General features: G+C 45.7%; 1 protein-coding gene across 3 annotated transcripts in view; it reads left to right on the plus strand.

The window, feature by feature from the left end:
• Positions 1–27,486, plus strand: part of ralgps2 (Ral GEF with PH domain and SH3 binding motif 2) — a 677,925-nt gene that overhangs the window by 165,528 nt on the left and 484,911 nt on the right. For all 3 annotated transcript variants that reach the window (XM_072511682.1, XM_072511681.1, XM_072511683.1), the window contains exon 5: positions 2,252–2,302. In XM_072511682.1, coding sequence (XP_072367783.1) covers positions 2,252–2,302 — 51 coding nt within the window. The remainder of the gene's footprint in view (positions 1–2,251; positions 2,303–27,486) is intronic.

Raw genomic sequence — 27,486 nt, forward strand, 5'->3', positions numbered from 1 at the left:
TAGAGGGATACGGACCCAGGAAGTGTAGAAGATTGTAGTATAGTCGGGCAGCATGGTCGGCACGGGCTTGGAGGGCCGAAGGGCCTGTTCCTGTGCTGTACTTTTCTTTGTTCTTTGTTATTCGTTCAATATTCCTGGTGTGGCAGCACTGTGGCCCTGCATAATTGCAGCAAGACATCCCTATTCCTGTACTCTAATCCTCTTGCTATGAAGGCCAACATACCATTTGCCTTCTTTATTGCCTGCTGTAACTGCATGCTAACCTCAGTGACTGGTGTGCGAGGACACCTAGGTCTCGTTGCACATTCCCCTCTTCTAATTTATGGCCATTCTGATAATCGTCTGCCTTCTCAATTTTGCTACCAAAGTGGATAAACCTTGCATTTCTCCAAATTATACTGCATCTGCCATTCATTTGCCCACTCCATCAACTTGTCCAAATAACACTTAAAGATCCTGCTTCCTCCTCACAACTCACCCTCCCACCCAACTTGGTGTCATCTCCAAATTTGGAGATATTACACTTTGTGTTTTCATCTAACTTATCAATAAATATGGTGAATAGCTGGGGCTCTAGCAGCCATTCCTGTGGTATCCCACTAGTCACTGCCTGCCAATTTAAAAAAGACCTGTTAATTTCTATTCTTTGTTCCCTGTGTGCCAACCTGTTTTCTATCCATCTCAATACACTACTCCATATCCCATGCATATTAATTTTACACACTAATCTCTTATGCGGGACTTTGTCAAAAGCCTTCTGAAAGTCCAAACATACCTCTGGCTCCCCCCCAGCCCCCCCCCGTCGAGGTAATACTCCTTGCCTTGGTAGGTGACCCATAGTGTGACGGGGTAGAGCATACCAAACCACACCTTGCTCTTAAACAGTGCGGTTTTGGAGCCACTAAATTGTGACCTGAGTTTGGCTAGGTCTGCCCCAATGCCCTGGTACAAGCGGATGGTGTGGCCTTCCCACTCTCACGCCCTTGTGTTTTTTGCCCACTTCAGGATCCGCACTTAGTCCGTGGGCCGCAGGCGGAGCGACCTGTGGCCATGGTCCACCTCCGGGGGTTTGGCCGTGGCCTCCTCCCCGACCAGCTTCCCAAGCATAGCCACCATGTACTCTGTGGGGTTCCTCCTGCCCCGTGCTCTCCGGTAGCCCCACAATCTGCAGGTTCTAGTAGCACGACCTGTTTCTTGGTCTCAGCCTTTTCTCTCAGGGTCTTCTGAGACTTGATCAGCTTCAGCTTCGAGAGCAGAGATCAGGCCCCTCAGGTCCGCGGCGGCTTATTCTAGGTCCCGCACCGTTGCCTTCGGGCCTCAAGCCTCCGCTCCAGTCTGCCAATTGCTTCTCTTATGGGGGCCATCGTGGCCTCTACTGCTGACCCTACTACTGCCAAGAGGTCATCGCTGCCCTATGCCTCTGGATCTCAGTGGGAATGAACTCCATTGCCTGGGTCTGTACTGGTGATTTCGTAGAGTCAGCCATGGCTGGCTCCATGTCGCCATATGGGCTTCCCTGCTCCGAGGTTGAGCTTTCCTTCTCCCTGCCTTTTCTGGCTTTACGACTGGATTACTGGTTCTTTGGCATTCTAGCTGGCACCGCGGTGGATGGCGGGTTCGATTGGGGGATTTTTCGCTGTGGTTGGTGCCCATTTGTTGGGGTTGAAAGACCTAAACCAAAGTTCCTAAATGAGAGCCACCTTTTGTGCGACCGCTTAGCTCATGGCCGCAACTGGAATTTCAACCTTCCCAACTTTGCAGATGACGCAAAAATTGAAATGTGAGTGGTGAGGATGATGCAAAAATGCTTTTGAGGCATTTGGACAGGCTAAGTGAGTGGGCAAACATTTGACAGATGGAATATAATGTGGAGAGATGTGAGGTTATCCACTGTAATAGGAAGAACAGATATACAGGGTATTTCTTAAATGGTGAGAGGCTGGGAAGCATTGAACTTCAAAGGGACTTGAGTGTCCTGTTTGTGTGGGGAGCATGATTTCATTGAATAGCGGAGCATGTTCAAAGGGCTGAATGGCCTCCTTCTGCTTTTTGTTATGTTCTGAACATTAATGCCACTTTTGCTAAGATATGTACAGTGGCTATTACTAGTCTATTTTGTAAGGTTTCATATTTTCTCAAAATAGAACACAATTGCAAAACTTATTTTCAGTTTACAATGTTCAAACAAGTTGTGATAGTTGGCTAATTACACAGTTAAATTGCGATATCTGATCTGTTTGGTTTCTTTCAGAGTCAGATAACACTAATGGATGCACCAGTGTTTAAAGCTATTCAGCCTGAGGTAAGTTCCTTCAGATTACTTCATAGTTTCTGACAAGATGCAACATAATATCTTATGACCTCAATATGTTTACTGATGATTTGTTTTTCACAGCTATGTTTATAGCTGATGATTGACGGCTCCAGTGTGGTCCAACACCCCTCTTCCATTTCCTTCTACTCTATCTTAGTTCCATTCTGAATGCTCCAACGATTTTCCAATATGTGCCAATGGTGGTTAATGTCACCTTTCTGCCACTACTCTGCAGCTGGTAAAGCAGATCTATTTTCAAGCTGAACACCAGTCAGATAGAAACCATTCTGGATTTTGTCTGAAACCTGATTTCTCTGGTAATTAAATCCATTGCTCTTTTCTCCTTAATTAGCTAAACCTGATGGTCTGCAGTCTCTCAATCTTGAACAGAACGTCAAGTTCTGAACTTGGTTACCAGGAATAACCATGCCTATTTGCTTAATGTTACTCATTTACATCACTATTTCAATTCTAAGTGCCACAACAATTTTATGCATTTTACATGGAAGCTTAGAAAAGTTCAAGGATGATTAAAGGCTATGGTCCATCCAGTTCATCTTCTACTGTCCCAGGAGTCACATGACATCCTAATAATCACATGATACCACAATAATTGGATTGTTTACTTGCATGATAATCTCTATTCATTAGTTCTACAGCAGACCCAGGTATGAGACAAAGCAAGCACAGTGATGGAAAGCTTTAGAAATCATACTTCCAATGTCACCTATTTATCTTATACATGCTATATTTTGCTTAAATATCACAATTTTCCTCATGGCTTGATTTCCTCATGTTTTAGAGGAGTCTTAAACTTCATCCTACATAAATGCAGTATTGCAAAGTCTCTAACATCGCACGCCAACACCCACTTATCTATTACTGATGCTGGCACTGTTAACTTTGCTCTAATTTTCAAACCTATTTATAAACATGCTACATGCTTTCTCTGCAATCTTTCTAGCCTAATATCCTAGAACAGGGGTTCCCAAATTAGGTTCTGTGGAAGCCCAGGGTTCTACAGGAGCCTCCCAGGGATTCTTTAACAGGACAGGCTGATCAATACAGTTTGAGTTTCATGCTGTTTCCAACTCATCCAATCAGAGGCTGGTTTCTCCAGAATCCAGTAAGTGAAAGGAGCGTGGTCTGGGGGTGGTGGTGGAGAGCATACCCTGCAAGAGGGAGTGGAGCTGTGAGGGGGAGCAAGAGTGGGACCTGTGAGGGAGAAGGAGGAAGAGTTTGAACAGTTGGGCCTTGGGTCAGGAGTGGAGTGGTCAGGTCACGGTGAGAGGTGAGGGTGAAGAGGGGGAGAGGTAAGGGTGAGCAGGAGGGTGAGAGGGCACACCTCACCCATTACATCTGACAAAATATTGACAGCTACAAACGTTTTGTAATAAGAGAACTTTTTAATTATAATAAATGCATAAGAAACAGAAAGACTTCTATAAATTAGGTTTTTGGGTTCATGTATGTTTGTACCCAATGCATAAAAACAATCATTTTTTTGTGGTTTGGCTCTTCAACACAATGAGAATGTTTCTCAGGGGTTCTTTCAGTACTCCTGGGAGGTCAAAAGGGTTCCCTGGCTGGAACGTTTGGGCAACCCTCTTGCATAATATCCTTCTGCTCTTGTAACTCTAATTCTCTATAGTGCTGTATGCTCTCACCATTTCACTCCACTGTCAGTGGTATACCTTTCAGTTACTATGCAATCATAGAGTTTAAAGTGCAGAAGGAGGCCATTCGGCCCATCGAGTCTGCACCGGCCCTTGGAAAGAGCACCCTACCTAACCCACACCTCCACCCTATCCCTGTAACCCAGTAACCCCACCAAACCTTTTATGGACACACAGGGCAATGTTGCATGACCTAATCCACCCAGCCATGCTTCGACACTGGTGACGTTGTCTGCCTCCAGCTCAGCAGTATTAGTCGCCGTGCCAACAGTGATGTGAATGCCAGAGCATCTGCCTCTGCCACTATCCTCAGTTCTGGTTGGCCTGACACTCCAAATATTATGACTAATGGGCAGTGTTCTAAGTTAAGCTTCAGGATTGCTAATATGGTGCAGAAAAAGGACCTCCAATAGCCCACAAATTTAGGGCAGGACCAGAACATATGCGTATGGTGAACAGGCGCTCTCGAGCACTGCTCCCACTTATCCTAGACCTCCTCGAAGAATCTTCTCATCCTGGCCTTGGTGGGATGTGTCCTAAATACAACCTTAAGTTGCAACAAGCAACTTAATCTTTATTAGTGTCACAAGTAGGCTTACAATGCAATGAAGCTACTGTGAAAATCCCCGAGTCGCCACACTACGGCGCCAGTTCCGAAACACTGAGGGAGAATTCAGAAGTCCAATTCACCTAACAAGCATGTCTTTCGGGACTTCTGGGAGGAAACCAGAGCACCCGGAGGAAACCCACACAGACATGGGGAGAACGTGCAGACTCCACACAGACAGTGACCCAAGCCGGGAATCAAATCCGGATGCCTGGTGCTGTGAAACGACAGTGCTTGCTACTGTGCTTAGCCTCACACAGGGTGATGTTGCATTTACCCTACGGAGGGACTCGCTCCACACCTCTTCCTCCAAAATAGACTCTAGCTCCGCCTCCCACCTAGCCTTTAACGTATCCATCGAAACCTGTTGTTCTTCCAATAATATGCCTGTAAACCCCAGACGTGCTGCCCTCCTCTGACCCTGCATGCGAGAGGATCCTTTCCAGCAAGGTGAACGGTGGTGTCTCTGGAAAATTCGGAAGCCCTCGCCTGACAAAGTCTTGCACCAGAATACATCTGAACCCATCCAATCTGCCAAGCTCTGCCTTTTCTTTCAATTCCTCCCAACTTGCAAACTGTCCCACCAAGCACTAATCTCTCACCCTCTCTAGTACCTTATCTTTCCATCTCCTAAATACAGCTTCCGATTTTGCTGGCTCAAATAAAAGACTCCTATAGATTGGGGCCCATTTTGACATTGCCCTCAGCTTGAAATGCTGACAAAATTGCTGCCATATTTTAACGTGGAGATTACTGGATTCCCAGAATATTTTGCCGTTGAAAAATGCAAGAATGCCGCTACCAGGGCCTCCATACCTTGTTCCTCTACATGACCCAGACTCCATTCGTGCCCAACTAACGTCCTGATCCCCAAAGCAGCCCAGAACCTTCTCTTCATTTGCCACCCGGTAATAATGTAGCAGATTTGGCAGTACCAACCCTCCCACCTGCCTCTCCCTTTGTAGGACCTTTCTCTGGATTCAAGGTGTTCTTTCCGCCCATTATGAGCCGCTCCCCTTTCCAGAAAAACAACTTGGCAGAAAAACTGGGAGGCATTAAAACAAGAACTCAAACTGCAGCAAGATGTTCATCTTAATACATTGAACATGGCCTGTCAGTGATAGTGGAAGGATATCCTATCTCACCAGGCTTGTAAGATTCAATTTGTGGAGTTTACAGAGCATTTCAGAAAAATACTACTGGTTTGGCTTCGAACCCTTCACTCCGTCCAGCAGGCCCACCAATCTGAGGTTTAGCCGCCATGACCTGTTTTCGAGGTCCTCCACTTTAAGTTTAAGATCAACGTCTCTGCATCCATTGAGGCAAACCGATCCTCGTGCCTCGACAAGGCCTTCTCCGTCCCTTTTCAAATTCTTGCGCCATTGCGACAGCCAACGTTGTTCAATGTGATGGGTGCGGCAGCGGCCATTCTCCCTCCACCCCCCCCTGACAGACTTGCCTCCTGAGCCCTTTTTGTGCTGGATTTTTCGTTGCTGGCTTCATGTTCCTGCTGGGAGGTGTTTCATTGGAAGTCTCTTCAAGGTTGGGGCCCAAAAACGTCGGAACAAAAACAAAGAAAAAGTCTCAAAAACGCAATCTTTCTGGGGGCCGCTCTGAGTGCATCCTGTCTTTACATGGCATCACCTGGAAGTTGATTACCTTCTACATTAAGAATATGATTTCTGTCTTGAGGAAGATACTAATATTGTTCTACAGTGTTCTTTAAATTTAGAGTTCATTTGTCCATAATAATGGCAGAAACGTGTAAATCTGGTGCAAGAGATGTTTCTTTTTCTAACAAGCATAGAGCAATTACTGTGGAAACAAAAATAGAAATAATTAAGAGGTCTGAAAATGGTGAGACACACACTGAAATTGGTAACGCTTTGGATAGCCCCCGAACGATTATTGTAACCATCCTGAAAAACAAGCGAAGCATTCAGGAACATGTTAAGGGTCCGGCTCCTATGCAATCAACTGGTAACTAAGCAGCATGTTGGACTTATTTCTCAGGTTGAGAAACTGTTAATAGTTTAGCTGGAGGACCAAAATCGATGTAGTGTTCTTGTGAGTTGAGGCATAATTCAGGAAAAAGGTAGGAGTCGTTATGATGACCCAAAGAAGCAAAAGGGGAAGAATTCTAATGTTGGACCTTTTAATGCAAGAAGGGGTGGTTTATGTGTTTTAAAGCCAGGGTCAATTTGCATAACATCAAGGTCTCGGGTGAAGCTGCCAGTGCTGATGAGGAGGCAGCTCATGCTTATCCTGAAACATAGGCTGATGATAATAATCACTTATTGTCACAAGTAGGCTTCAATGAAGTCACTGTGAAAAGCCCCTCATCGCCACATTCCGGCGCCTGTTCGGGGAGGCCGGTACGGGAATTGAACCCACGCTGCTGGTCTTGTTCTGCATTACAAGCCAGCTGTTTAGCCCACTATGCTAAACCAGCCCTATATGATTTGATATCATTGAAAAGGGTAGATATTGTGCTCGGCAAGTTTTTAATGTTCATGAAAATGGATACTTTTGTAAAAAAAAATGCTGTCGGGAACTTACATTGCCAAAGAGGGGGAATCCATGCCAGGTTACAAAGCTGTTAAAGATAGACTCACACTTCTACTCGGTGCCAGTGTTGCGAGTGACTTTGAATTTAAACCTTTGCTTGTGTACCATTCGGAACACCATCGGGGGCTTTCAAGTGACATGTTGAGGCTTTTCTCCGAGATATGGAAATCCAATTGTAAGGTGTGTGTCAATGGGAACATCTTTGAGGATTGATTTAATCATTTTGTGCCAAGTGTCCAGGATTATTGCAGCAGAAATAATCTTGCATTTAAAACATTCTTGTTGAAGAGGTGACCCAAAATGATGTTGAAATGGGTGAGGAACTCAATCTTTGACATTGCACCAGAGGATGTTGATGAGTTGCTGGCATCACATTCTGAAGAAATAACTAATAAGGACCAGGCCATCACTGTAGGTGTTCCTCAGGGTAGTGTTTTAGGCCCAAACATCTTCAGTTGCTTCAATGAACTCCCTTCCACCGTAAGGTCAGAAGCGGGGATGTTTGCGGATGACTGCACAATGTTCAGTACCATTCGTGACTCCTCAGATAATGAAGCTGTCCATGTCTAAATGCAGCAAGACCTGGACAATTTTCAGGCTTGGACTGACAAGTGGCAAGTTACATTTGTGCCACACAAGTGCCAGACAATGAACATCTACAAGAGAAGATCTAACCATTGTCCCTTGACATTCATTGACATTACCATCGCTGAATCCCTCACAATCAACATCCTGGGCGTTACCATTGATCAGAAACTGAACTGGACTAGCCATATTAACACTGTGGCTAGGAATTCTGTAGTGAATACTCACTTCCTGACCCCCAAAGACCTGCCCACCATTGATGAGGCACAAGTCAGCAGTGTAATGGAATACACTCCACTTGCTTGGATGAGTGCACTCCAACAACATTTAAGACGCTCACACCATCCAGGGCAAAGCAGCCTGCTTGATTGCTCCCCTTCCCACAAACATTCAACCCCTGCGCCACCGACGACCAGTGGCAGCCATTATCATCTACAAGATGCACTGCAGGAATTCACCAAGGTTCCTTAGACATCAAGGATAACCCTAAAGCTTTCTATAGATATGTCAGGAATAAAAGAATAGGGTAAGAGTAGGGCCAGTCAAGGACAGCAGTGGGAAGTTGTGCTAGGAGTCCGAGGAGATAAGAGAGGTGCTAAATGAATATTTTTCGTCAGTATTCACACAGGAAAAAGACAATGTTGTCGAGGAGAATACTGAGATTCAGGCTACTGGACTAGAAGGGCTTGAGGTTCATAAGGAGGAGGTGCTGGCAATTCTGGAAAGTGTGAAAATAGATAAGTCACCTTGACCGGATGGTATTTATCCTAGGGTTCTCTGGGAAGCTAGGGAGGAGATTGCTGAGCCTTTGGCCTTGATCTTTAAGTCATCTTTGTCTACAGGAATAGTGCCAGAAGACTGGAGGATAGCAAATGTTGTCCCCTTGTTCAAGAAGGGGAGTAAAGATAACCCCGGTAACTATAGACCAGTGAGCCTTACTTCTGTTGTGGGAAAAATCTTGGAAAGGTTTATAAGCGATAGGATGTATAATCATCTGGAAAGGAATAATTTGATTAGAGATAGTCAACACGGTTTTGTGAAGGGTAGGTCGTGCCTCACAAACCTTATAGAGTTCTTTGAGAAGGTGACCAAACAGGTGGATGAGGGTAAAGCAGTTGATGTGATGTATATGGATTTCAATAAAGCGTTTGATAAGGTCCCCATGGTAGGCTATGGGATTCAGGGTGATTTAGCAGTTTGGATCAGAAATTGGCTAGCTGGAAGAAGACAAAGGGTGGTGGTTGATGGGAAATGTTCAGACTGGAGTCCAGTTACTCGCGGTGTACCACAAGGATCTGTTTTGGGGCCACTGCTGTTTGTCATTTTTATAAATGACCTGGAGGAGGGCGGAGAAGGATGGGTGAGTAAATTTGCAGATGACACTAAAGTCGGTGGAGTTGTGGACTGTGCGGAAGGATGTTACAAGTTACAGAGGGACATAGATAAGCTGCAGTGCTGGGCTGAGAGGTGGCAAATGGAGTTTAATGCAAAAACGTGAGAGGTGATTCATTTTGGAAGGAATAACAGGAAGACAGAGTACTGGGCTAATGGTAAGATTTTTGGCAGTGTGGATGAGCAGAGAGATCTCGGTGTCCATGTACATAGATCCCTGAAAGTTGCCACCCAGGTTGAGAGGGTTGTTAAGAAGGCGTACGGTGTGTTAGCTTTTATTGGTAGAGCGATTGAGTTTAGGAGCCATGAGGTCATGTTGCAGCTATACAACACTCTGGTGCGGCCGCATTTGGAGTATTGCGTGCAATTCTGGTCGCCGCATTATAGGAAGGATGTGGAAGCATTGGAAAGGTTGCAGAGGAGATTTACCAGAATGTTGCCTGGTATGGAGGGAAGATCTTATGAGGAAAGGCTGAGGGACTTGAGGCTGTTTTCGTTGGAGAGAAGAAGGTTAAGAGGTGACTTAATTGAGGCATACAAGATGATCAGAGGATTGGATAGGGTGGACAGTGAGAGCCTTTTTCCTCGGATGGTGATGTCTAGCACGAGGGGACATACCTTTAAATTGAGGGGAGATAGATATGAGACAGATGTCAGAGGTAGGTTCTTTACTCAGAGAGTAGTAAGGGCGTGGAATGCCATGCCTGCAACAGTAGTGGACTCGCCAACACTAAGGACATTCAAATGGTCATTGGATAGACATATGGACAATAAGGGAATAGTGTAGATGGGCTTTAGAGTGGTTTCACAGGTCGGCGCAACATCGAGGGCCGAAGGGCCTGTACTGCGCTGTAATGTTCTATGTTCTATATACCTCCGAGCCCCCCGAGGGGGACTTGAGGATAGAGCAGTTCCTTGAGGGACTGAACATGCCATTTGTGGGGGATGCTCGGAGACGAGGGCTGGGAGCACCATTAGAACTGGGAGAAGTCATGGAGAGCATCCAACTCCATGCAGGTGGGGAAGACGCTGGGACCAGATGGATTCCCGGCAGACGTCAACAAAAAATTTGCGATGGCACTCATGAATGCGGGCCCTGCATCTATGGGAGATGTTCACAGACTCACTGGCAAGGGGCACCCTGCTGCCAATGCTAGCACAAGCCTCAATCTCGCTGATACCCAAGAACAACAAAGACCCAATGGAATGCAGGTCCTACAGACCCATTTCGCTGCTCAATGTAGATGCGAAAATACTGATCAAAATCCCAGCAAGGCGTCTATAGAATTACGTACCAGAGGTGGTGGCAGAAGACCAGGTGAGCTTTGTTAAGGGTGGACAGCTAACATCAAACATCAGGTGCCTGCTAAACATGGTAATGACCCCAACAGGGGAGAGAACACTGGAGGTGAGCATCTCCCTGGACGCAGAAAAGGCTTTTGACATAGTAAATGGATGTACTTCAGAGGTACTGGAGCAGTTCGGGCTTGGAACAGGATTCACTGCCTGCGTGAAACTCCTGTACAGTACAGTGCTCCCATGGCGAGCGAAGGGACAAACACCCCCAGCTCTAAGTACTCCAGATCGACAGGGGCACAAGGCAGGGATTCCCGCTGCCCCACTGCTGTTCGCCCTGGCGATCAAGCCACTAGCGATCACTCTCAGAGCGGCAAAGAATTAGAAGGGTATCTGGTGAGGAGACAGAGGGCACAGAGTCTCGCTCAATGCAAATTACCTGCTCCTCGATGTCGCAGACCCACAAAGTAGCATGGGAGGGAATCATGGAGCTCTTGAAAGAGTTTGGAGCCTTCTTGACTACAAACTTGATGAACCCGCAAGAGAGAGGGGCAGAGCTGGAAGGACTGCCACTTAAACAGGCCCAAAACAAATTCCGCTACCTGGGATCCAAATCACCCACGACTGGACACGGATCCACAAATGGAATCTGGTCAGCCTGCTGGAGGAAGTAAAAAAAGACCAGCAGGGATGGGACGCACTCCCTTGAGGTGAGGGTGGAGACGATCTCTGAAATGGCTCAGCAAGCCATTCAGTTTGAAGGCAATTAAGGATGAGTAACAGACGCTGCCCTTGCAAAGCGATGCCCACGTCCTCTTCTATACTTAATTTGTGCTGTGCCAAGAGACTTCAGGCCTCATTGCAGCCTTGGTCCAAACATAGACAAAATAGTTGAATTCCCAGGGTGGGAAGTCATAGGAAATCAGTGGGAATACATTGGCTAGGGTAATACCTAACACAATGGAAGATGGTTATGGTTTTTGGAGGTCAATTGTCTCCATTTTCTGGAATTTCTCAGAGCAGTGTCCTAGGCCTAATCATCTTCATTCAGCTGCTTCACCAGTGACCTTCCATCCAACGTAATGGCAGAATGGAACGTTCACTGATGATTGCACAAAGTTCAGTATCGTTCGGTATCGGGGGCAGGAGATTTAGAGGGGTTTGGAGGAAAGGCTTTCTCACCCATAGGGTGGTGGAAATCCGGAACTCACTGCCTGAAAGGGTGATAGAGACAGGCACCCTCACAACATTTAAGAAGCATTTAGATGAACATTTGGAAAGCCGTAGCATACAAGGCTACGGACCGAGTGCTGGAAAATGGGATTATAATAGATAGGTGTTTGATGGTCATAGATTCATAGATTATCATAGAATTTACAGTGCAGAAGGAGGCCATTCGGCCCATCGAGTCTGCACCGGCTCTTGGAAAGAGCACCCTACCCAAGGTCAACACCTCCACCCTTTCCCCATAACCCAGTAGCCCCACCCAACACTAAGGGCAATTTTGGACACTAAGGGCAATTTATCATGGCCAATCCACCGAACCTGCACATCTTTGGACTGTGGGAGGAAACCGGAGCACCCGGAGGAAACCCACGCATTCACGGGTAGGATGTGCAGACTCCGCACAGACAGTGACCCAAGCCGGAATCGAACCTGGGACCCTGGAGCTGTTAAGCAATTGTGCTATCCACAATGCTACTGTGCTGCCCCGTGCAGCGAAGATTGGCCAAAGGGCCTCTTTTTGTGCTGTAAAACACTGCAATCCAGGTTAGACCACACTTGGAATATTGTGTCCAGCTCTGGTCGCCACATTATAGGAAGGATGTGGATGCTTTCATAGATTTCAGAGAATTTACAGTGCAGAAGGAGGCCATTCGGCCCATCGAGTCTGCACCGGCTCTTGGAAAGAGCACCCTACCCAAGCCCACACTACCCTATTCCCATAACCCAGTAACCCCATTCAACCAACACTAAGGGCAATTTAGCATGGCCAATCCACCTAACCTGCACATCTTTGGACTGTGGGAGGAAAATGGAGCACCCGGAGGAAACCCACGCACACACTTTGGAGAGGGTGAAGAGAAGTTTATTAGGATAGTGCCTCGGCTGGAGGGCATGTCAATAGAACATTACAGCGCAGTACAGGCCCTTCGGCCCTCGACGTTGCGCCGACCTGTGAAACCAATTTAAAGCCATTCTACACTATTCCATTATCATCCATATGTTTATCCAATGACCATTTAAATGTCCTTAATGTGGGCAAGTCCACTACTGTTGCAGGCAGGGCATTCCATGCCTCCACTACTCTCTAAGTAAAGAACCTACCCCTGACATCTGTCCTATATCTATCTCCCCTCAATTTAAAGCTATGTCCCCTCATGCTAGCCACCACCATCTGAGGAAAAAGGCTCTCACTGTCCACCCTATCTAATCCTCTGATCATCTTGTATCCCTCTATTAACTCACCTCTTAACCTTCTTCTCTCTAACGAAAACAGCCTCAAGTCCCTCAGCCTTTCCTCATAAGATCTTCCCTCTATACCAGGAAACATCCTGGTAAATCTCCTCTGCACCCTTTCCAATGCTTCCACATCTTTCCTATAATGCGGCGACCAGAACTGCACGCAATACTCCAAATGCAGCCGCACCAGAGCTTTTTACAGCTGCAACATGACCTCATGGCTCCGAAACTCAATCCCTCTACCAATAAAAGCTAACACACCGGATGCCTTCTTAACAACCTGGGTGGCAACTTTCAGGGATCTATGTACATGGACGCCGAGATCTCTCTGCTCATCCACACTACCAAGAATCTTACCATTAGCCCAGTACTCTGTATTCCTGTTACTCCTTCCAAAATGAATCACCTCACACTTTTCTGCATTAAACTTCATTTGCCACTTCTCAGCCCAACGCTGCAGCTTATTTATTCCCCTCTGTAACCTGCAACATCCTTCTGCACTGTCCACAACTCCACCAACTTTAGTGTCATCTGCAAATTTACTCACCCATCCTTCTACGCCCTCCTCCAGGTCATTTATAAAAATGACAAACAGCAGTGGCCCCAAAACAGATCCTTGTGGTACACCACTAGTAACTGAACTCCAGGCTGAACATTTCCCATCAACCACCACCCTTTGTCTTCTTCCAGCTAGCCAATTTCTGATCCAAACTGCGAAATAACCCTCAATCCCATCCCTCTGTATTTTCTGCAATAGCCTACCATTGGGAACCTTATCAAACGCTTTACTGAAATCCATATACACCACATCAACTGCTTTACCCTCGTCCACCTGTTTGGACACCTTCTCAAAGAACTCAATAAGTTTTGTGAGGCACGACCTACCCTTCACAAAACCGTGTTGACTATTCTAATCAAACTATTCCTTTCTAGATGATTATAAATCCTATCTCCTATAATCCTTTCCAAGACTTTGCCCACATCAGAAGTAAGGCTCACTGTTCTATAGTTACCGGGGTTGTCTCTACTCCCCTTCTTGAACAAGGGGGCAACGTTTGCTATTCTCCAGTCTTCTGGCACTATTCCTGTAGACAATGACGACATAAAGATCAAGGCCAAAGGCTCTGTAACCTCCTCCTTAGCTTGCCAGAGAATCCTAGGATAAATCCCATCCGGCCCAGGGGACTTTTCTATTTTCACACTTTCCAGAATTGCTAACACCTCCTCCTTATGAACCTCAATCCCGTGTAGTCTAGTAGCCTGTATCTCAGTATTCTCCTCGACAACATTGTCTTTTTCCTGTGTGAATACTGATGAAAAATATTCATTTAGCGCCTCTCCTATCTCCTCGGACTCCACGCACAACTTCCCACTACTGTCCTTGACTGGCCCTACTCGTACCCTAGTCATTCTTTTATTCCTGACATACCTATAGAAAGCTTTAGGATTGCCTTGATCCTACCTGCCAAGGACTTCTCATGTCCCCTTCTGGCTCTTCTTAGCTCTCTCTTTAGTTTCTTCCTGGCTAACTTGTAACTCTCAAGCGCCCTAACTGAACCTTCACGTCTCATCTTTACATAAGCCTCCTTCTTCCTCTTGACAAGTAATTCAACTACATTAGTAAACTACGGTTCCCTCGCTCGACCACTTCCTCCCTGCCTGACAGGTACATACTTATCAAGGACATGCAGTAGCTGTTCCTTGAACAAGCTCCACATTTCAATTGTGCCTATCCACTGCAGTTTCCTTCCCCATCCTATGCATCCTAAGTCTTGCCTAATCGCATCATAATTGCCTTTCCCCCAGCTATAACTCTTGCCCTGCAGTATATACCTATCCCTTTCCATTGCTAAAGTAAACGTAACCGAATTGTGGTCACTATCACCAAAGTGCTCACCTACCTCCAAATCTAACACCTGTCCTGGTTCATTACCCAGTACCAAATCCAATATGGCCTTGCCTCTCGTTGGCCTATCTACATACTGTGTCAGGAAACCCTCCTGCTCACATTGGACAAAAACTGACCCATCTAAAGTACTCGAACTATAGCGTTTCCAATTAATATTTGGAAAGTTAAAGTCCCCCATAACAACTACCCTGTTACTTTCGCTCCTATCCAGAATCATCTTTGCAATCCTTTCCTCTACATCTCTGGAACTTTTCGGAGGTCTAGAGAAAACTCCCAACAGGGTGACCTCTCCTTTCCTGTTTCTAACCTCAGCCCATACTACCTCAGTAGATGAGTCCTCATCAAACGTCCTTTCTGCCACCGTAATACTGCCTTGACTAACAATGCACACCTCCCCCTCTTTTACCACCTTCCCTGAGCTTATTGAAACATCTAAACCCCGGAACCTGCAACAACCATTCCTATCCCTGCTCTATCCATGTCTCCGAAATGGCCACAACATCGAAGTCCCAGGTACCAACCCATGCTGCAAGTTCACCCACCTTATTCCGGATGCTCCAGGCGTTGAAGTAGATACACTTTAAACTACCTTCCTGCCTGCTGGTACACTGCTGCGACCTTGAAACCTTACTCATGACCTCACTACTCTCAACCTCCTGTACACTGGAGCTACAATTCAGGTTCCCATCCCCCTGCTGAATTAGTTTAAACCCCCCCGAAGAGCATTAGCAAATTTCCCCTCCCCAGGATATTGGTACCCCTCTGGTTCAGGTGTAGACCATCCCGTTTGTAGAGGTCCCAACTACCCCAGAATGAGCCCCAATTATCCAGGTATCTGAATCCCTCCCTCCTGCACCATCCCTGTAGCCACGTATTCAACTGTTCTCTCTCCCTATTCCCCGTCATGCTAGCACGTGGCACGGGTAACAACCCAGAGATAATAACTCTGTTTCTTCTAGGTCTTAGATTCCACCCTAGCTCTCTGAATACCTGCCTTACATCCCCATCCCTTTTCCTACCTATGTCGTTGGTGCTTATGTGGACCACAACTTGGGGCTGCTCCCCCACCCTCTTAAGGACCCCGAAAACACGATCCGAGACATCACAGATCCTGGCACCTGGGAGGCAACACACCAACCGCAAGTCTCTCTCGTTCCCACAGAATCTCCTATCTGTCCCCCTAACTATGGAGTCCCCAATGACTAATGCTCTACTCCTCTCCCCCCTTCCTTCTGAGAAACAGGGACAGACTCTGTGCCAGAGACCTATACCCCATGGCTTACCCCTGGTAAGTCCCCCCCCCCCCCCCCCCCCCCCCCCCCCCCGGTCCCCCCCCCCACCAGTATCCAAAGTGGTATTCTTGTTACTAAGGAGAACGACCACAGCGGATCCCTGTACTGACTGCTTCCTCCCAGCCCCTCTCACCATCACCCATCTATCTTCATTCTTCGGAGTAACTACATCCCTGAAGCTTCTACATATTACCACTTCTGCCTCCCGAATGATCCAAAGTTCATCCAGCGCCAGTTCCAATTCCCTAACGCGGTTTTTGAGGAGCTGGAGATGGGTGCACTTCCCGCAGGTGAAATCAGCAGGGACACTGATAGTGTCCCTCACCTCAAACATTCTACAGGAGGAACATAGCACTGCCCTCCCTGCCATTCCCTCTAGATAACTTGCGGATAAAATAAGAAAAGAAAGAAAGAAAGAGCTTACCTGATATTCACTCAACCCCTTAGGTTAGAGGAGGTGGCTCCTCACCGTGCTTTTACATCTCCAACTCCTCTCCCGTTTTTAAATCTCCGGCTCCTCTCCCGCGCTTTTAAATCTCCGGCTCCTCTCCCGTGCTTTTAAATCTCCGGCTCCTCCCCCACGCTTTTTGTCTTACGAGGAAAGATTGAAGGAGCTAGGCCTTTTCTCACTGGAACGAAGAAGGAAGAGAGGTGACATGATAGAGGTGTAGAAGGTGATGAGAGGCATGGATAGAGTGGATAGCCAGAGACTTTTCCCAGGGCGAAAATGGCTGTCACGAGGGGTCATAATTGTAATGTGATTGGAGGAAGGTATAGGGGAGATGTCAGAGGTAGATTCTTTACACAGAGAGTGGTGGAATGCACTGCCAGCAGAGGTGGTGGAGTCAGAGACATTAGGGACATTTAAGCAACTCTTGGACAGGCACATGGACAGCCATAAATTGATGGGGTGTAGGTTAGGTTGATTTTAGATTAGGATAAATGGTAGGCACAACATCGTAGGCCAAAGGGCCTGTACTGTGCTGTAGTGTTCTATGTTCTATGATCAAGATGAAAAGATGAACGTACTGCCGAGGTTCGTCTTCCTTTTCAGATCCGTACTGGGGGGAGAACCCCACAAAAGTCCAGCAAAGAACGGGAAGCATGGGGGGCCTGGCCCTCCCAAACCTGCAATATTACCACTGGGCAGAGAAAAGAGTAAAGGAACCAGAAGCTGAATGGTAAAAATGGAGGAGAGTTCATGCAAGAGGCCCCCCCCCACCCGGGCCTTGGCCATGGCAGCACTCACATCCCCACCGGCCAAGGACTCAACGAGCCCAGTGGTAATACCACGTTCCAGTTGTGGAACCAGCTAAGACAGCACTTTGGCTGAACCGAAATGTCCATCAAGGCCCCCATTTGCAAAGATCACAGGTTTGCGCCAGTTAAGATACATGCAAATTAAAAGCTTCCTACGTAGGGAGACGAAGACATAACCATGGACACCAAAACAATCGCAATTAGAGGAACTACAGGATGCGCCCAATTTTTAGAGGGGGGGAAACTGCAGGGACCAGTATGGATGACTACTGGGAAAGGCACCCTCCCCACTGGACAAGACGAGCGAAAAATTGGAGGAAGAGCTAGGGTTTGAAGTCGGGTGAGGACTCTGGAGTGAAGCACTGGACAGGGTCAACTCCACCTCCACTCATGCAAGGCTAAGCCTAAATGCAGCTGAAAGTGCATAGAGCACACCTAACCAGAACGCGAATGAGCAGTTTCTTCCCGAAGATGGAGGACATATGTGAACGGTGCCATGGAGGCCCGGCCAGCCATGGCTACACATGCTGGGCATGCCCCAGACTTGTCGGGTTCTGGACAGTCTTCTTCGAGGCAATGTCCAAGGTTGTGTGGATGAGGGTGGAGCCGTGCCCGAAAGTGGCAGTCTTCGGTGGATCAGAACAGCCGGAATTCTTTATGGGGAGGAGGGCTGATGTCCCGGCCTTTGCCTCCCTAATCGCCTGCCGAAGAATGCTGCTCGGCTGGCAATCAGCAGTACCACCTTAAGTTGCAGACTGGCTGGCTGATCTCTTTGAATTTCTCCCAATGGAGAAGATCAAATTCACCATCCAGCGGTTGGAAGAGGGCGTCCACAAGACATGGAGGCCATTCATCAACCTGTTCCAAGACCTGTTTGTAGCGAGCAGCCAGTAAGCCAAGGAGAGGGGAACCCACAGACAGACCACAGACACAAACGGAAAGAGAGGTGGGGCGGGGGCGGAGGAAGCAACAAGGAGACACAGAAGCCAACCATAAGAAAAACTTAGCACGAGTTAACATATGTATCACTGCACTACCGCAGTATGTTCAGGACTGATGAACCAACGAACAAAGAAAACACACCAGATAGCAAGAAGGGGAGGGGGATTTGGGGAACAGGGGAAGTTGGGGTCAGGAGGCCAAGTCAAAAGCTGGGCACCTGTAAAACTTAAATTGTAACTGATGTATGTAATTTTTGCGTATGTTTACTTTCATCCTTGTTATGTATAAAAAGAAAAACCCTATAATAACATTTTTGAAAAAAAATCCTGTTGATGGAAAATACAAAGCAATACAATTGAAGTTGTCTTTCAAACCCTATTATTAATATGAAAATTAAAACTTCCTACCACAGAGGAAGATGTGTACATGTGTCTCAGATTTCTGGGAAAGCCATGTGGCTGAAAGGAAAACCTTGTGGAAAATTTTCATATGTGGAAAAGGTTCTCATAGTTTGAAAGATTGATTGGGAACATGGCTTGTTTGCTCACCTGAATGCTTAGACTAAACTGGAGTTGCCGCTGGTTGCAGAACAGATGAGATATGAGCTGTTTCCCTACAGCTCCCCAGAGATTGTTATGTACAGTGCTTACGAAAACTTTATTGAAAAAAGCGTATGTTTCCTGTAGTTCTTTTTTCTAGAAGTGTCTGGATAGAATAAAAATGTCGGGCAGGCAGCTAAATCAGTTACGTGTTCATTGTCATGCAAGTGTCCCTTTTAAGAAATATCTTTGTCTTATCACAAGGTTTCAGTGATGTCATTGTGTGGGTGGAGCTGGGTTATGGCTCTGTGAGGTTTTACTTTCGCTTTGAGTTTTGGAGCTGGTTTGTGGCTCTGAGTTTTTACTTTTGTTTCGACATTTGGCTGCTGTTGACTCGGACAGAGAAGTATTTTGGCCTGTCTCTATTTAACATTTTAAAGAGTTATTCCAAGGAAGAAACCCAATGATTATAGTTACCTGCTGTTTTTGGTAAAAAGGGCTTTTTGGTTTATGGGATCTTGTTATTGAATTGGAACAGTTAAGGGGGAATTCATTTTGGGGTATATATAGATTACTGTCACTGTGTGGGGTCTTTATGTTTGTAGTTGATAATAATTCTTACTCTGTGTTTATATACAAATGTTAACTAAATTCTTAGAAAAAAGATTGTTTTTTTTAAATTAAAAGCGCCTAAGAAATCTGTTGAATAACACCTGTAGGGCAGGGTCCTGTGCTCATCCTAGCCAAAATCAATAAACAGTTGTAGGTCAGGTGAACTCCATAATATACTTTGGAGTTTACTAAACCTTGGCCCATAACATCATCATATTGTTCTTTTAGTATTAGCAACATGCATTCGCAACAATCTTCAGCTGCAAGTGCCGAGTGGATGATCTATCTCGGTCTCCTCCAGAAGTCCCCAGCATCACAGATGTCAGTCTTCAGCCAATACGATTCACTGCACGTGATGTCAAGAAATGGCTGAAGGCACTGGACACTGCAAAGGCTATGGGCCCTGACAATTGCCTGGCAATAATACTGAAGATTTGTACGGCAGAACTGACTGCACCCTTAGCCAAGCTGTTCCAGTACAGCTACAACACTGGCATCTATCCGGTAATGTGGAAAATTGTCCAGCTGTGTCCTGTACATAAGAAACAAGACAAATTCAACCCAGCCAATTACCGCCCAATCAGTCTACTCTCCATCATCAGCAAAGTGATGGAAGGAGTCATCAACGGTGCTATCAAGCGGTACTTACTCAGCAATAGCCTGCTCATAGACGCTCAGTTTGAGTTCCGTCAGGGTCACTCAGCTCCTGACCTCATTATAGCCTTCGTTCAAACATGGCCAAAAGAGCTGACTGCCAGCGGTGAGGTGAGAGGGACTGCCCTTGACATCAAGATAACATTTGACCGAGTATGGCATCAAGGAACCCTAGCTAAACTGGAGTCAATGGGAATCAGGGGGAAAACTCTCCGCTGGTTGGAGTCATACCTGGCACAAAGGAAGATGGCTGTGGTGGTTGGAGGTCAATCATCTCAACTCCAGGACATCACTGCAGGAGTTCCTCAGGGTAGTGTCCTAGTCCCAACTATCTTCAGCTGCTTCATCAATGACCTTCCTTCCACAATACGGTCAGAAGTGGGGATGTTTGCAGATGACTGCACAATGATCAGCACCATGTGTGACTCCTCAGATAATGAAGCAGTCCATGCCCAAATGCAGCAAGACCTGGACAATATTCAGTGTTGGGCTGACAAGTGGCAAGTTACATTTGCGCCACACAAGTGCTAGGCAATGACCACCTCGTACATGAGAGGATCTAACCACTGCCCTTGACATTCAATGGCAATACCATCACTGAATCCCTCACAATCAACATCCTGGGGTTTACCGTTGATCAGAAACTGAACTGGACTAGCCCCATGAATATCCTGGCTACCAGGGCAGGTCAAAGGCTAGGAATACTATGGCGAGTAACTCTCCTCCTGACCCCCAAAAGCCTGTCCACCATCTTCTACAAGGCACAAGTCAGGAGTGTAATGGAATACTCTCCACTTGCCTGGATGAGTGCAGCTCCAACAACACTTGAAAAGCTCAACACCATCCAGAACAAAGCAGCCTGCTTGATTGCTCCCCCTTCCACAAACATTCAAACTACTGACGAACAGTGCCAGCCATATGCACCATCTACAAGATGCACTGGAATAACTCAACCAAGGATCCTTAGACAACACCTTCCAAATCTCCATGACCACAACCATCTAGAAGGACATGAGCAGCAGATACCTGGGACTCCCACCAGCTGGAGGTACCCCTCCAAGTCACTCACCACCCTGACTTGGAAATATATTGCTGTTCCTTCACTGTCACTGGGGCAACATCCTGGAACTCCCTCCCTAATAGCACAGTGAGTGTACCTAAATTTCAAGGACTGCAGTGATTCAAGAAGGCAACTCACCAACACCTGAAGGGCAACTAGGGATGGGCAATAAATGCTTGCCTAACCAGCGACGCCCACATCCTGTAAATAAATTTAAAAAATCTTAGTCATATTGACTGATGTTGCTCAATAAATCATAACTACAATTTTAGTTGCGATTATTGATGCTGTGTGGATTCTACTTGATGTCTAGGACATCAATAGTACCAATGTGTAACGATATCAATATGACTAAAGTGAAACATTTGGATATTTAACTACTTAATACCATCTTAGTATTGGAAAATCAAAAGGACACAAATGGAATGGCCAGAGATCATGAAGTGATATTTGGCTGCCCTATAATTTGGACCTGGAGCTAAAAAACTGAGCTGAAATATAAGGTTGCAGATTTTTTGAGGTTTTATGTGTATTTCCCAAAGAGTCTGCACAAGGTCCATGTGTCTGTTTAGATTTAAATAGTTATCCTTATCCAATTCTAAGACAAAGTCAAAACATTTTGTTCTTTTAATCACCCTTATTGTGAGAGTATTGGTGAAGGCTGCAAGCAAATACTGATATATTAGTAAGCATATTGATATATTCATTGGCAAACTAACAAAGTATTTACTATCTTTTGGTGGCATTATTATGTTGACTATTATATTACTATCTCTTTTTACAAAGTATTTGTAAATTTAGAAGCTGAAATTTATTTTTTTAGTTAGTTTTCCTAGTTTTACGGAATTTCCGACATTTGATTGCAAACAGTTTTCTTGTTCTTGTGTAAGTTGATTCGTCGAGGGCCAATTTATCAGTCACTTGGCCGACTCCAGTTAACTTGTCCTTCTCTTCTGTTTATTCTGAACTTCAAAATCTATTCCTGTTGGCAAAGTATCTATCCATTTGTTGGCATCTAAGAACAGTTTTTAATGACCTGTGACTTCCAGAGTTGCACAGGTTGTGCCAGCACAGTAGCAGAGTTCACCAGAATCTGTATGTTGATGAGAAAGAAATCCTTCAAAACCATATGGTTACTTTTAGTTCTCAAGTTTAAGCTTCTCAAAGCATGGATATGGCTCCAAATCAAATACCCAGTGAGGGGTTTGGAACAAATTGCCAAATATCTAAGTACTACTACAATTCCAGTCTGTATTTGACTTGGGAGGTGGAGAAAACGATGTTTGTGATTTTCTCCCGGACTAACACAATCTCTTCCAGCTTCAGAGCAATGGCTATTAAACCAAGTGTGCTTCTAGTTGTTCAAACACCAAAGCCAACTGTTATTGATTGTTGCATTGTGCTTCATCAGAAACTTCAACTGAGAATTGCCTAAGTGATTGCTAAGTGGTGTTTACAGTTAATATGTAATAAGATATATCAGATTCCAAAGGTGGAATTTGCAAGTCCATTGGATCTACTTGAGTTGATCTCACTCAGTAACTCTGTTCAACACCATTTCCTCACATACTGGGGTAAGTCGTTGAATTTTAAAAACTATTCCAAGTAAAATTTTGATTCTGTTTCTTCAGCATTCATGAAGATCGTGGCTGACTTGACTTGAAAATAGTGCCTTATTTTCTCTTGATTTAAAACAAAAGTTGTTTTGGTCAATGATTTAGCTATGAATTAAAATATTTTATTTTGTTATGGCCAGTTCTGCTTCTGAGATTTATATCGGAACTTTTCATTCGACCTGCTGGTTTTCCCTTTATTTGTTGGAATTTTTTCAAATCATTTTTTACTTTCTTGATTCCAGTGTGACAATTTTCAATTCTTTTATCTTTGAGTGCAAAATAATACTCTGCCATTTAATGGCAGTGAGTATTTTCCAAAGTGTTCCTTGTATGGCTCCATTCATTATCATCTTACTATCTAGTCAGGAACCGTTTGTTACTTTTCATTTGAGTCTAAAGCCACATATTGGGCCTCAGCTCCAGTCTGAGAAGAGCACCGCTTACTATGCCAATTGGTCATTTGTTTCACCAATCGTGTATAGTTTCATTGATAAGTTTAATGCCAGCAGAGACCAGGCTGAAGCATTTGCAACAATCTAGAGCCAGAAGTGCTGAGTGGATGATCCACCTCTGCCTTCTCCTTGAATCCCCAGCATCACTGATGCCTGTCTTCGGTCAATTTAATTCATTCCATGTAATATCAAGAAACGGCTGAAGACACTGGATACTGCAAAGGTTATGGGCCGTTACAACATTCCAGCAACATTTTTGAAGACTTGTTCTCCAGAACTAACTGCACCCTTCGCCAAGCTGCAATACCAGCACCCATCCAGCTATATGGAAACTGCCCAGGTAGGTCCTGTGCACAAAAAGCAGGATAAATACAGCTTGGCTACTGCGCCATCAGTCTACACTTGACCATCAGCAAAGTTATGGAAGTGGCACTTCGTCAGAAATAACCGGTTCACTGCCGCTTAGTTTGGGTTCTGGCAGGACCTGACCTCATTAGAGTCTTAGTTCAAATATGCACAAGAGCTGAATTCAAGGAGTGACTGCCTTTGACATCAAGGTCACGTTTGACCCAGTGTGGCATCAAGGAGCTCTAACAAAACTGGAGTCAATGGGAACTGAAGGAAAACTCCCCACTGGTTGGAGTCATGCGTAGCTCAAAGAAAGATTGTTGTGGTTGTCAGAAGTAAATTATCTTAGTCCCATGACATCACTGCAGAAGTTTCCCAGGGTAGTTTCCTCAGCTCAACCATCTTCAGCTGCTTCATCAATGACTTTTCCCTCCTTCATAAGGTTAGAAGTATGGATATTTGCTGATGATTGCACAATGTTCCGCACCACTAGTGACTCCTCAAATCCTGAAGCAGCCCGTGCCCATATGCAGCAAAACCTGGACAACATTCAGGCTTAGGCTGACAAGTGGCAAACAACATTCACTCCAGACAAGTGCCAGGCAATGACCATCTCCAATAAGAGAGAGAATCTAACCATCTCCACATGACATTCAATGGTATTATCATTGCTGAATCCCCCAACATGCTGAGGGGATAACATGGAGTGAAAACTAATGGATGAGCCATATAAAAATGTGGCTATAATAGCAAGTCAGAGGCTGGGATTATGCAGTGGTACAGTCATCTCCAGACTACCCAAAGCATGCCTACCATCGACGTGGCACAAGTCAGGAGTATGATGTAATATTCTGGACTCTGCTACCTTGAAGGACAAGCCATGATGTGGAGATGCCGGCGATGGACTGGGGTGAGCACAGTAAGAAGTCTTACAACACCAAGTTAAAAGTCCAACAAACCTGTTTGACTTTAACCTGGTGTTATAAGACTTCTTACTGAAGGACAAAGGCAGCACATTTATGGGAACACCACCACCTGCAAGTTCCCCTCTAAGTCACATGCCATCCTGACATAACATGATATTGTCTTTTCTTCACTGTACCTGGTCAAAATCCTAGAACTTTCTTCCTAACAGCATTGTGGCTCACCACACGGTTCAAGAAGTTGGCTCTCCACCAGCAGCTCCTGACTCCCCAAAACCTATCCATCATCTACAAGGCACAAGTCAGGAGTGTGATGGAATACTCTCTTGCCTGGATGAATGCAGCTCCATTAACACTCAAGAAGCCCAACACCATCCAGGATAAACAGCCTGCTTGGTTGTCAACCCATCCACCACCTCACATTGGCAGCAGTCTGTACCATCTATAAGGTGCATTGCAGGAACTAATCAAGCATTCTTAAACCGCACCTTCCAAACCTGTGACCGCTACTACCTAGAAAAGCAAAGGCTGCAGATGCATCATAACACCACCGCCTGCATGGCTTCCTCCAAGCCAGACATCATCCTGACTTGGAACTATATCACCATTCCTTCACTGTCGCAGTGTAAAAATCCTGCAACTCCCTCCCAAACAGCACTACCTACATCACATAGACTGAAACGGTTCAAGATGATGGCTCATCACTACCTTCTTCAGGTAAATTAGAGCTGGTCAATAAAAAAGTTGGACTAGCCAATGAAGCCAACATCCTGTGAAGGAATAAATCAAAAAATTGTCAATTTAGAGCAATGTTTATGCTGGGGACACATGCCAACGAGAACAGGTGGAAGAACTGTTTCCGTAGAACGGGACAGTCTCTTTGTGCATGCTTGATTGAGAGACCATGTTCATAAAAGGATCAACTCAGTAAGGGATTCTGTTTTGGCAATTGGAGAGAGCGGTTGACTTTGCTTGATTGACATCTTTAATAAATACGTTTTATTTCTGTGATCTCTTTTGCCAATATTTAATTGCATAATATTAAGAGGCATTAAATATTTGAAACCTCTGTTATAATTTACACTTTTATATGGTTATATGAACAGCAGCCTTATCAAAAGAACATTTATAAATGGGTGCTTTATTTTCTGAGTATTTCCACACATGCCATTGTTACAACATGGCTCATTGGTTCTGTACATGGGGATACTAGGTGAATGGGCATAGAGACACTTGAAAATGAAAATCGCTTATTGTCACAAGTAGGCTTCAACTGAAGTTACTGTGAAAAGCCCCTAGTCACCACATTCCGGCGCCTGTTCGGGGAGGCTGTTACGGGAATTGAACTGGCCTGCCTTGGTCTGCTTTCAAAGCCAGCGATTTAGCCCTGTGCTAAACAGCCCCTTGGCATGGGGTGGGGCAGTATTTCGAATGGGATCTTTAAGGGACAATCTGGGTGGATTGGGGCATTAATGAGCATGGAGTGCATGGAGGTGACATGGGGAGTGGGTGGGGTGTGAGGTATAGCCACTTAAAATGGCCAACTCCCGATTTAAAATGGTGAACGGCAAAGGCTGATGGGAAAGTCAGCCAACAAGACAAACGAGCAGCTGCAGGTTGGCTGTGTATTTACCTCTGGAAAGGCCAGACACTATCGATACCAGCAACCATCAGCATAACAAAATAACAGCCATCTGCATACTAATGAGCAATCCCCGGGAACAATAAGCAACATTTAGACACACAAAGCAAAACCAGACTCTTCAGCGCCAGCAGAAGCCTACACAAAAGGAGGTGAACCAGCACCTCAAGATCGCCCATCGATCAGGGAACCGCTCCAGCAGTGGAGAAAATTGAACCAAGTGATTGGGACAAAGTCCAATCACTTGGGACCAGGTACAGGGTCCGCCCCGAAAGGCGGGAAGCCCCTGGCGACTGTAAGAATTGAGCCCCAAGTTCAAATTGCTCTCTTCGCTTCAGCTCTTCACCACCGCTTCTCCAGCTCTTCACTCTTCAGCAGCCAATCGAACATGTAAGTCTGACTTCAACGCTCGCTACGAGATAGGCGCTCCGAGCTACCAACCTGTACCAACTTCGAATCCCGCAGGCTCAGAACCCGAACGAAAGGCCATTTGTTTCCCTGACTGGTGGGCCAGTTCCAAGTTAAGTATAGGCCTGTTTGTTGTAGAAGTAGCTTAGACGTAGAATTTGTGCATGAGTAGCGATTACTGTGTATAATAAATGTGCTTTGATTTAAACCTTACTAATCGGTGTATTGGATTATTGATCATTACTCCGACTTGAACCACGTGGCGGTATCATTTAAAAAAAAAAAAAAAAAAATGTTTATTCAAAATTTTTCCAACAAAAATTTTCAACCAATTAAACCCCCCCGTAACAGAAAAGGAAAAGGAACCGAACAAAACATAAATATATCAATCCAACATAATACAGAACTTGTACAATGGGTTCCTCCCACACATTGACTCTCCCATATGTTTATGTCCTTCCTTTTTCAAGTGCTCCCAGGACAACCCTCTTCCCTGCCAACCCCTATACCCCCCCCCCCCCGAAAAAGACCCCCCTCCCCCCCCCCCCCCCTCTCTTCCCCCCCCCCCCCCCTCCCTCCCTGGGTTGCTGCTGCTGACCGACCTTCTAACGCTCCGCGAGATAGTCTAGGAACGGTTGCCACCGTCTGAAGAACCCCTGCGCAGACCCTCTCAAGGCAAACTTTATCCTCTCCAGCTTAATAAACCCTGCCATGTCATTTATCCAGGCTTCCACACTGGGGGGCTTCGCGTCTTTCCATAATAGCAAGATCCTCCGCTGGGCTACCAGGGACGCAAAGGCCAGAATACCGGCCTCTTTCGCCTCCTGCACTCCCAGCTCGTCCGCACGTGGCGGTATCATAAAGATACCTGGCGACTCAAGAGCAAAGCTAATAAAACAGAGCAATTGAACTAAGGCAAAATTAGCAA

The sequence above is a fragment of the Scyliorhinus torazame genome, chromosome 7, assembly GCF_047496885.1.
Source record: "Scyliorhinus torazame isolate Kashiwa2021f chromosome 7, sScyTor2.1, whole genome shotgun sequence".
In the NCBI taxonomy this organism is placed as follows: domain Eukaryota; kingdom Metazoa; phylum Chordata; class Chondrichthyes; order Carcharhiniformes; family Scyliorhinidae; genus Scyliorhinus; species Scyliorhinus torazame.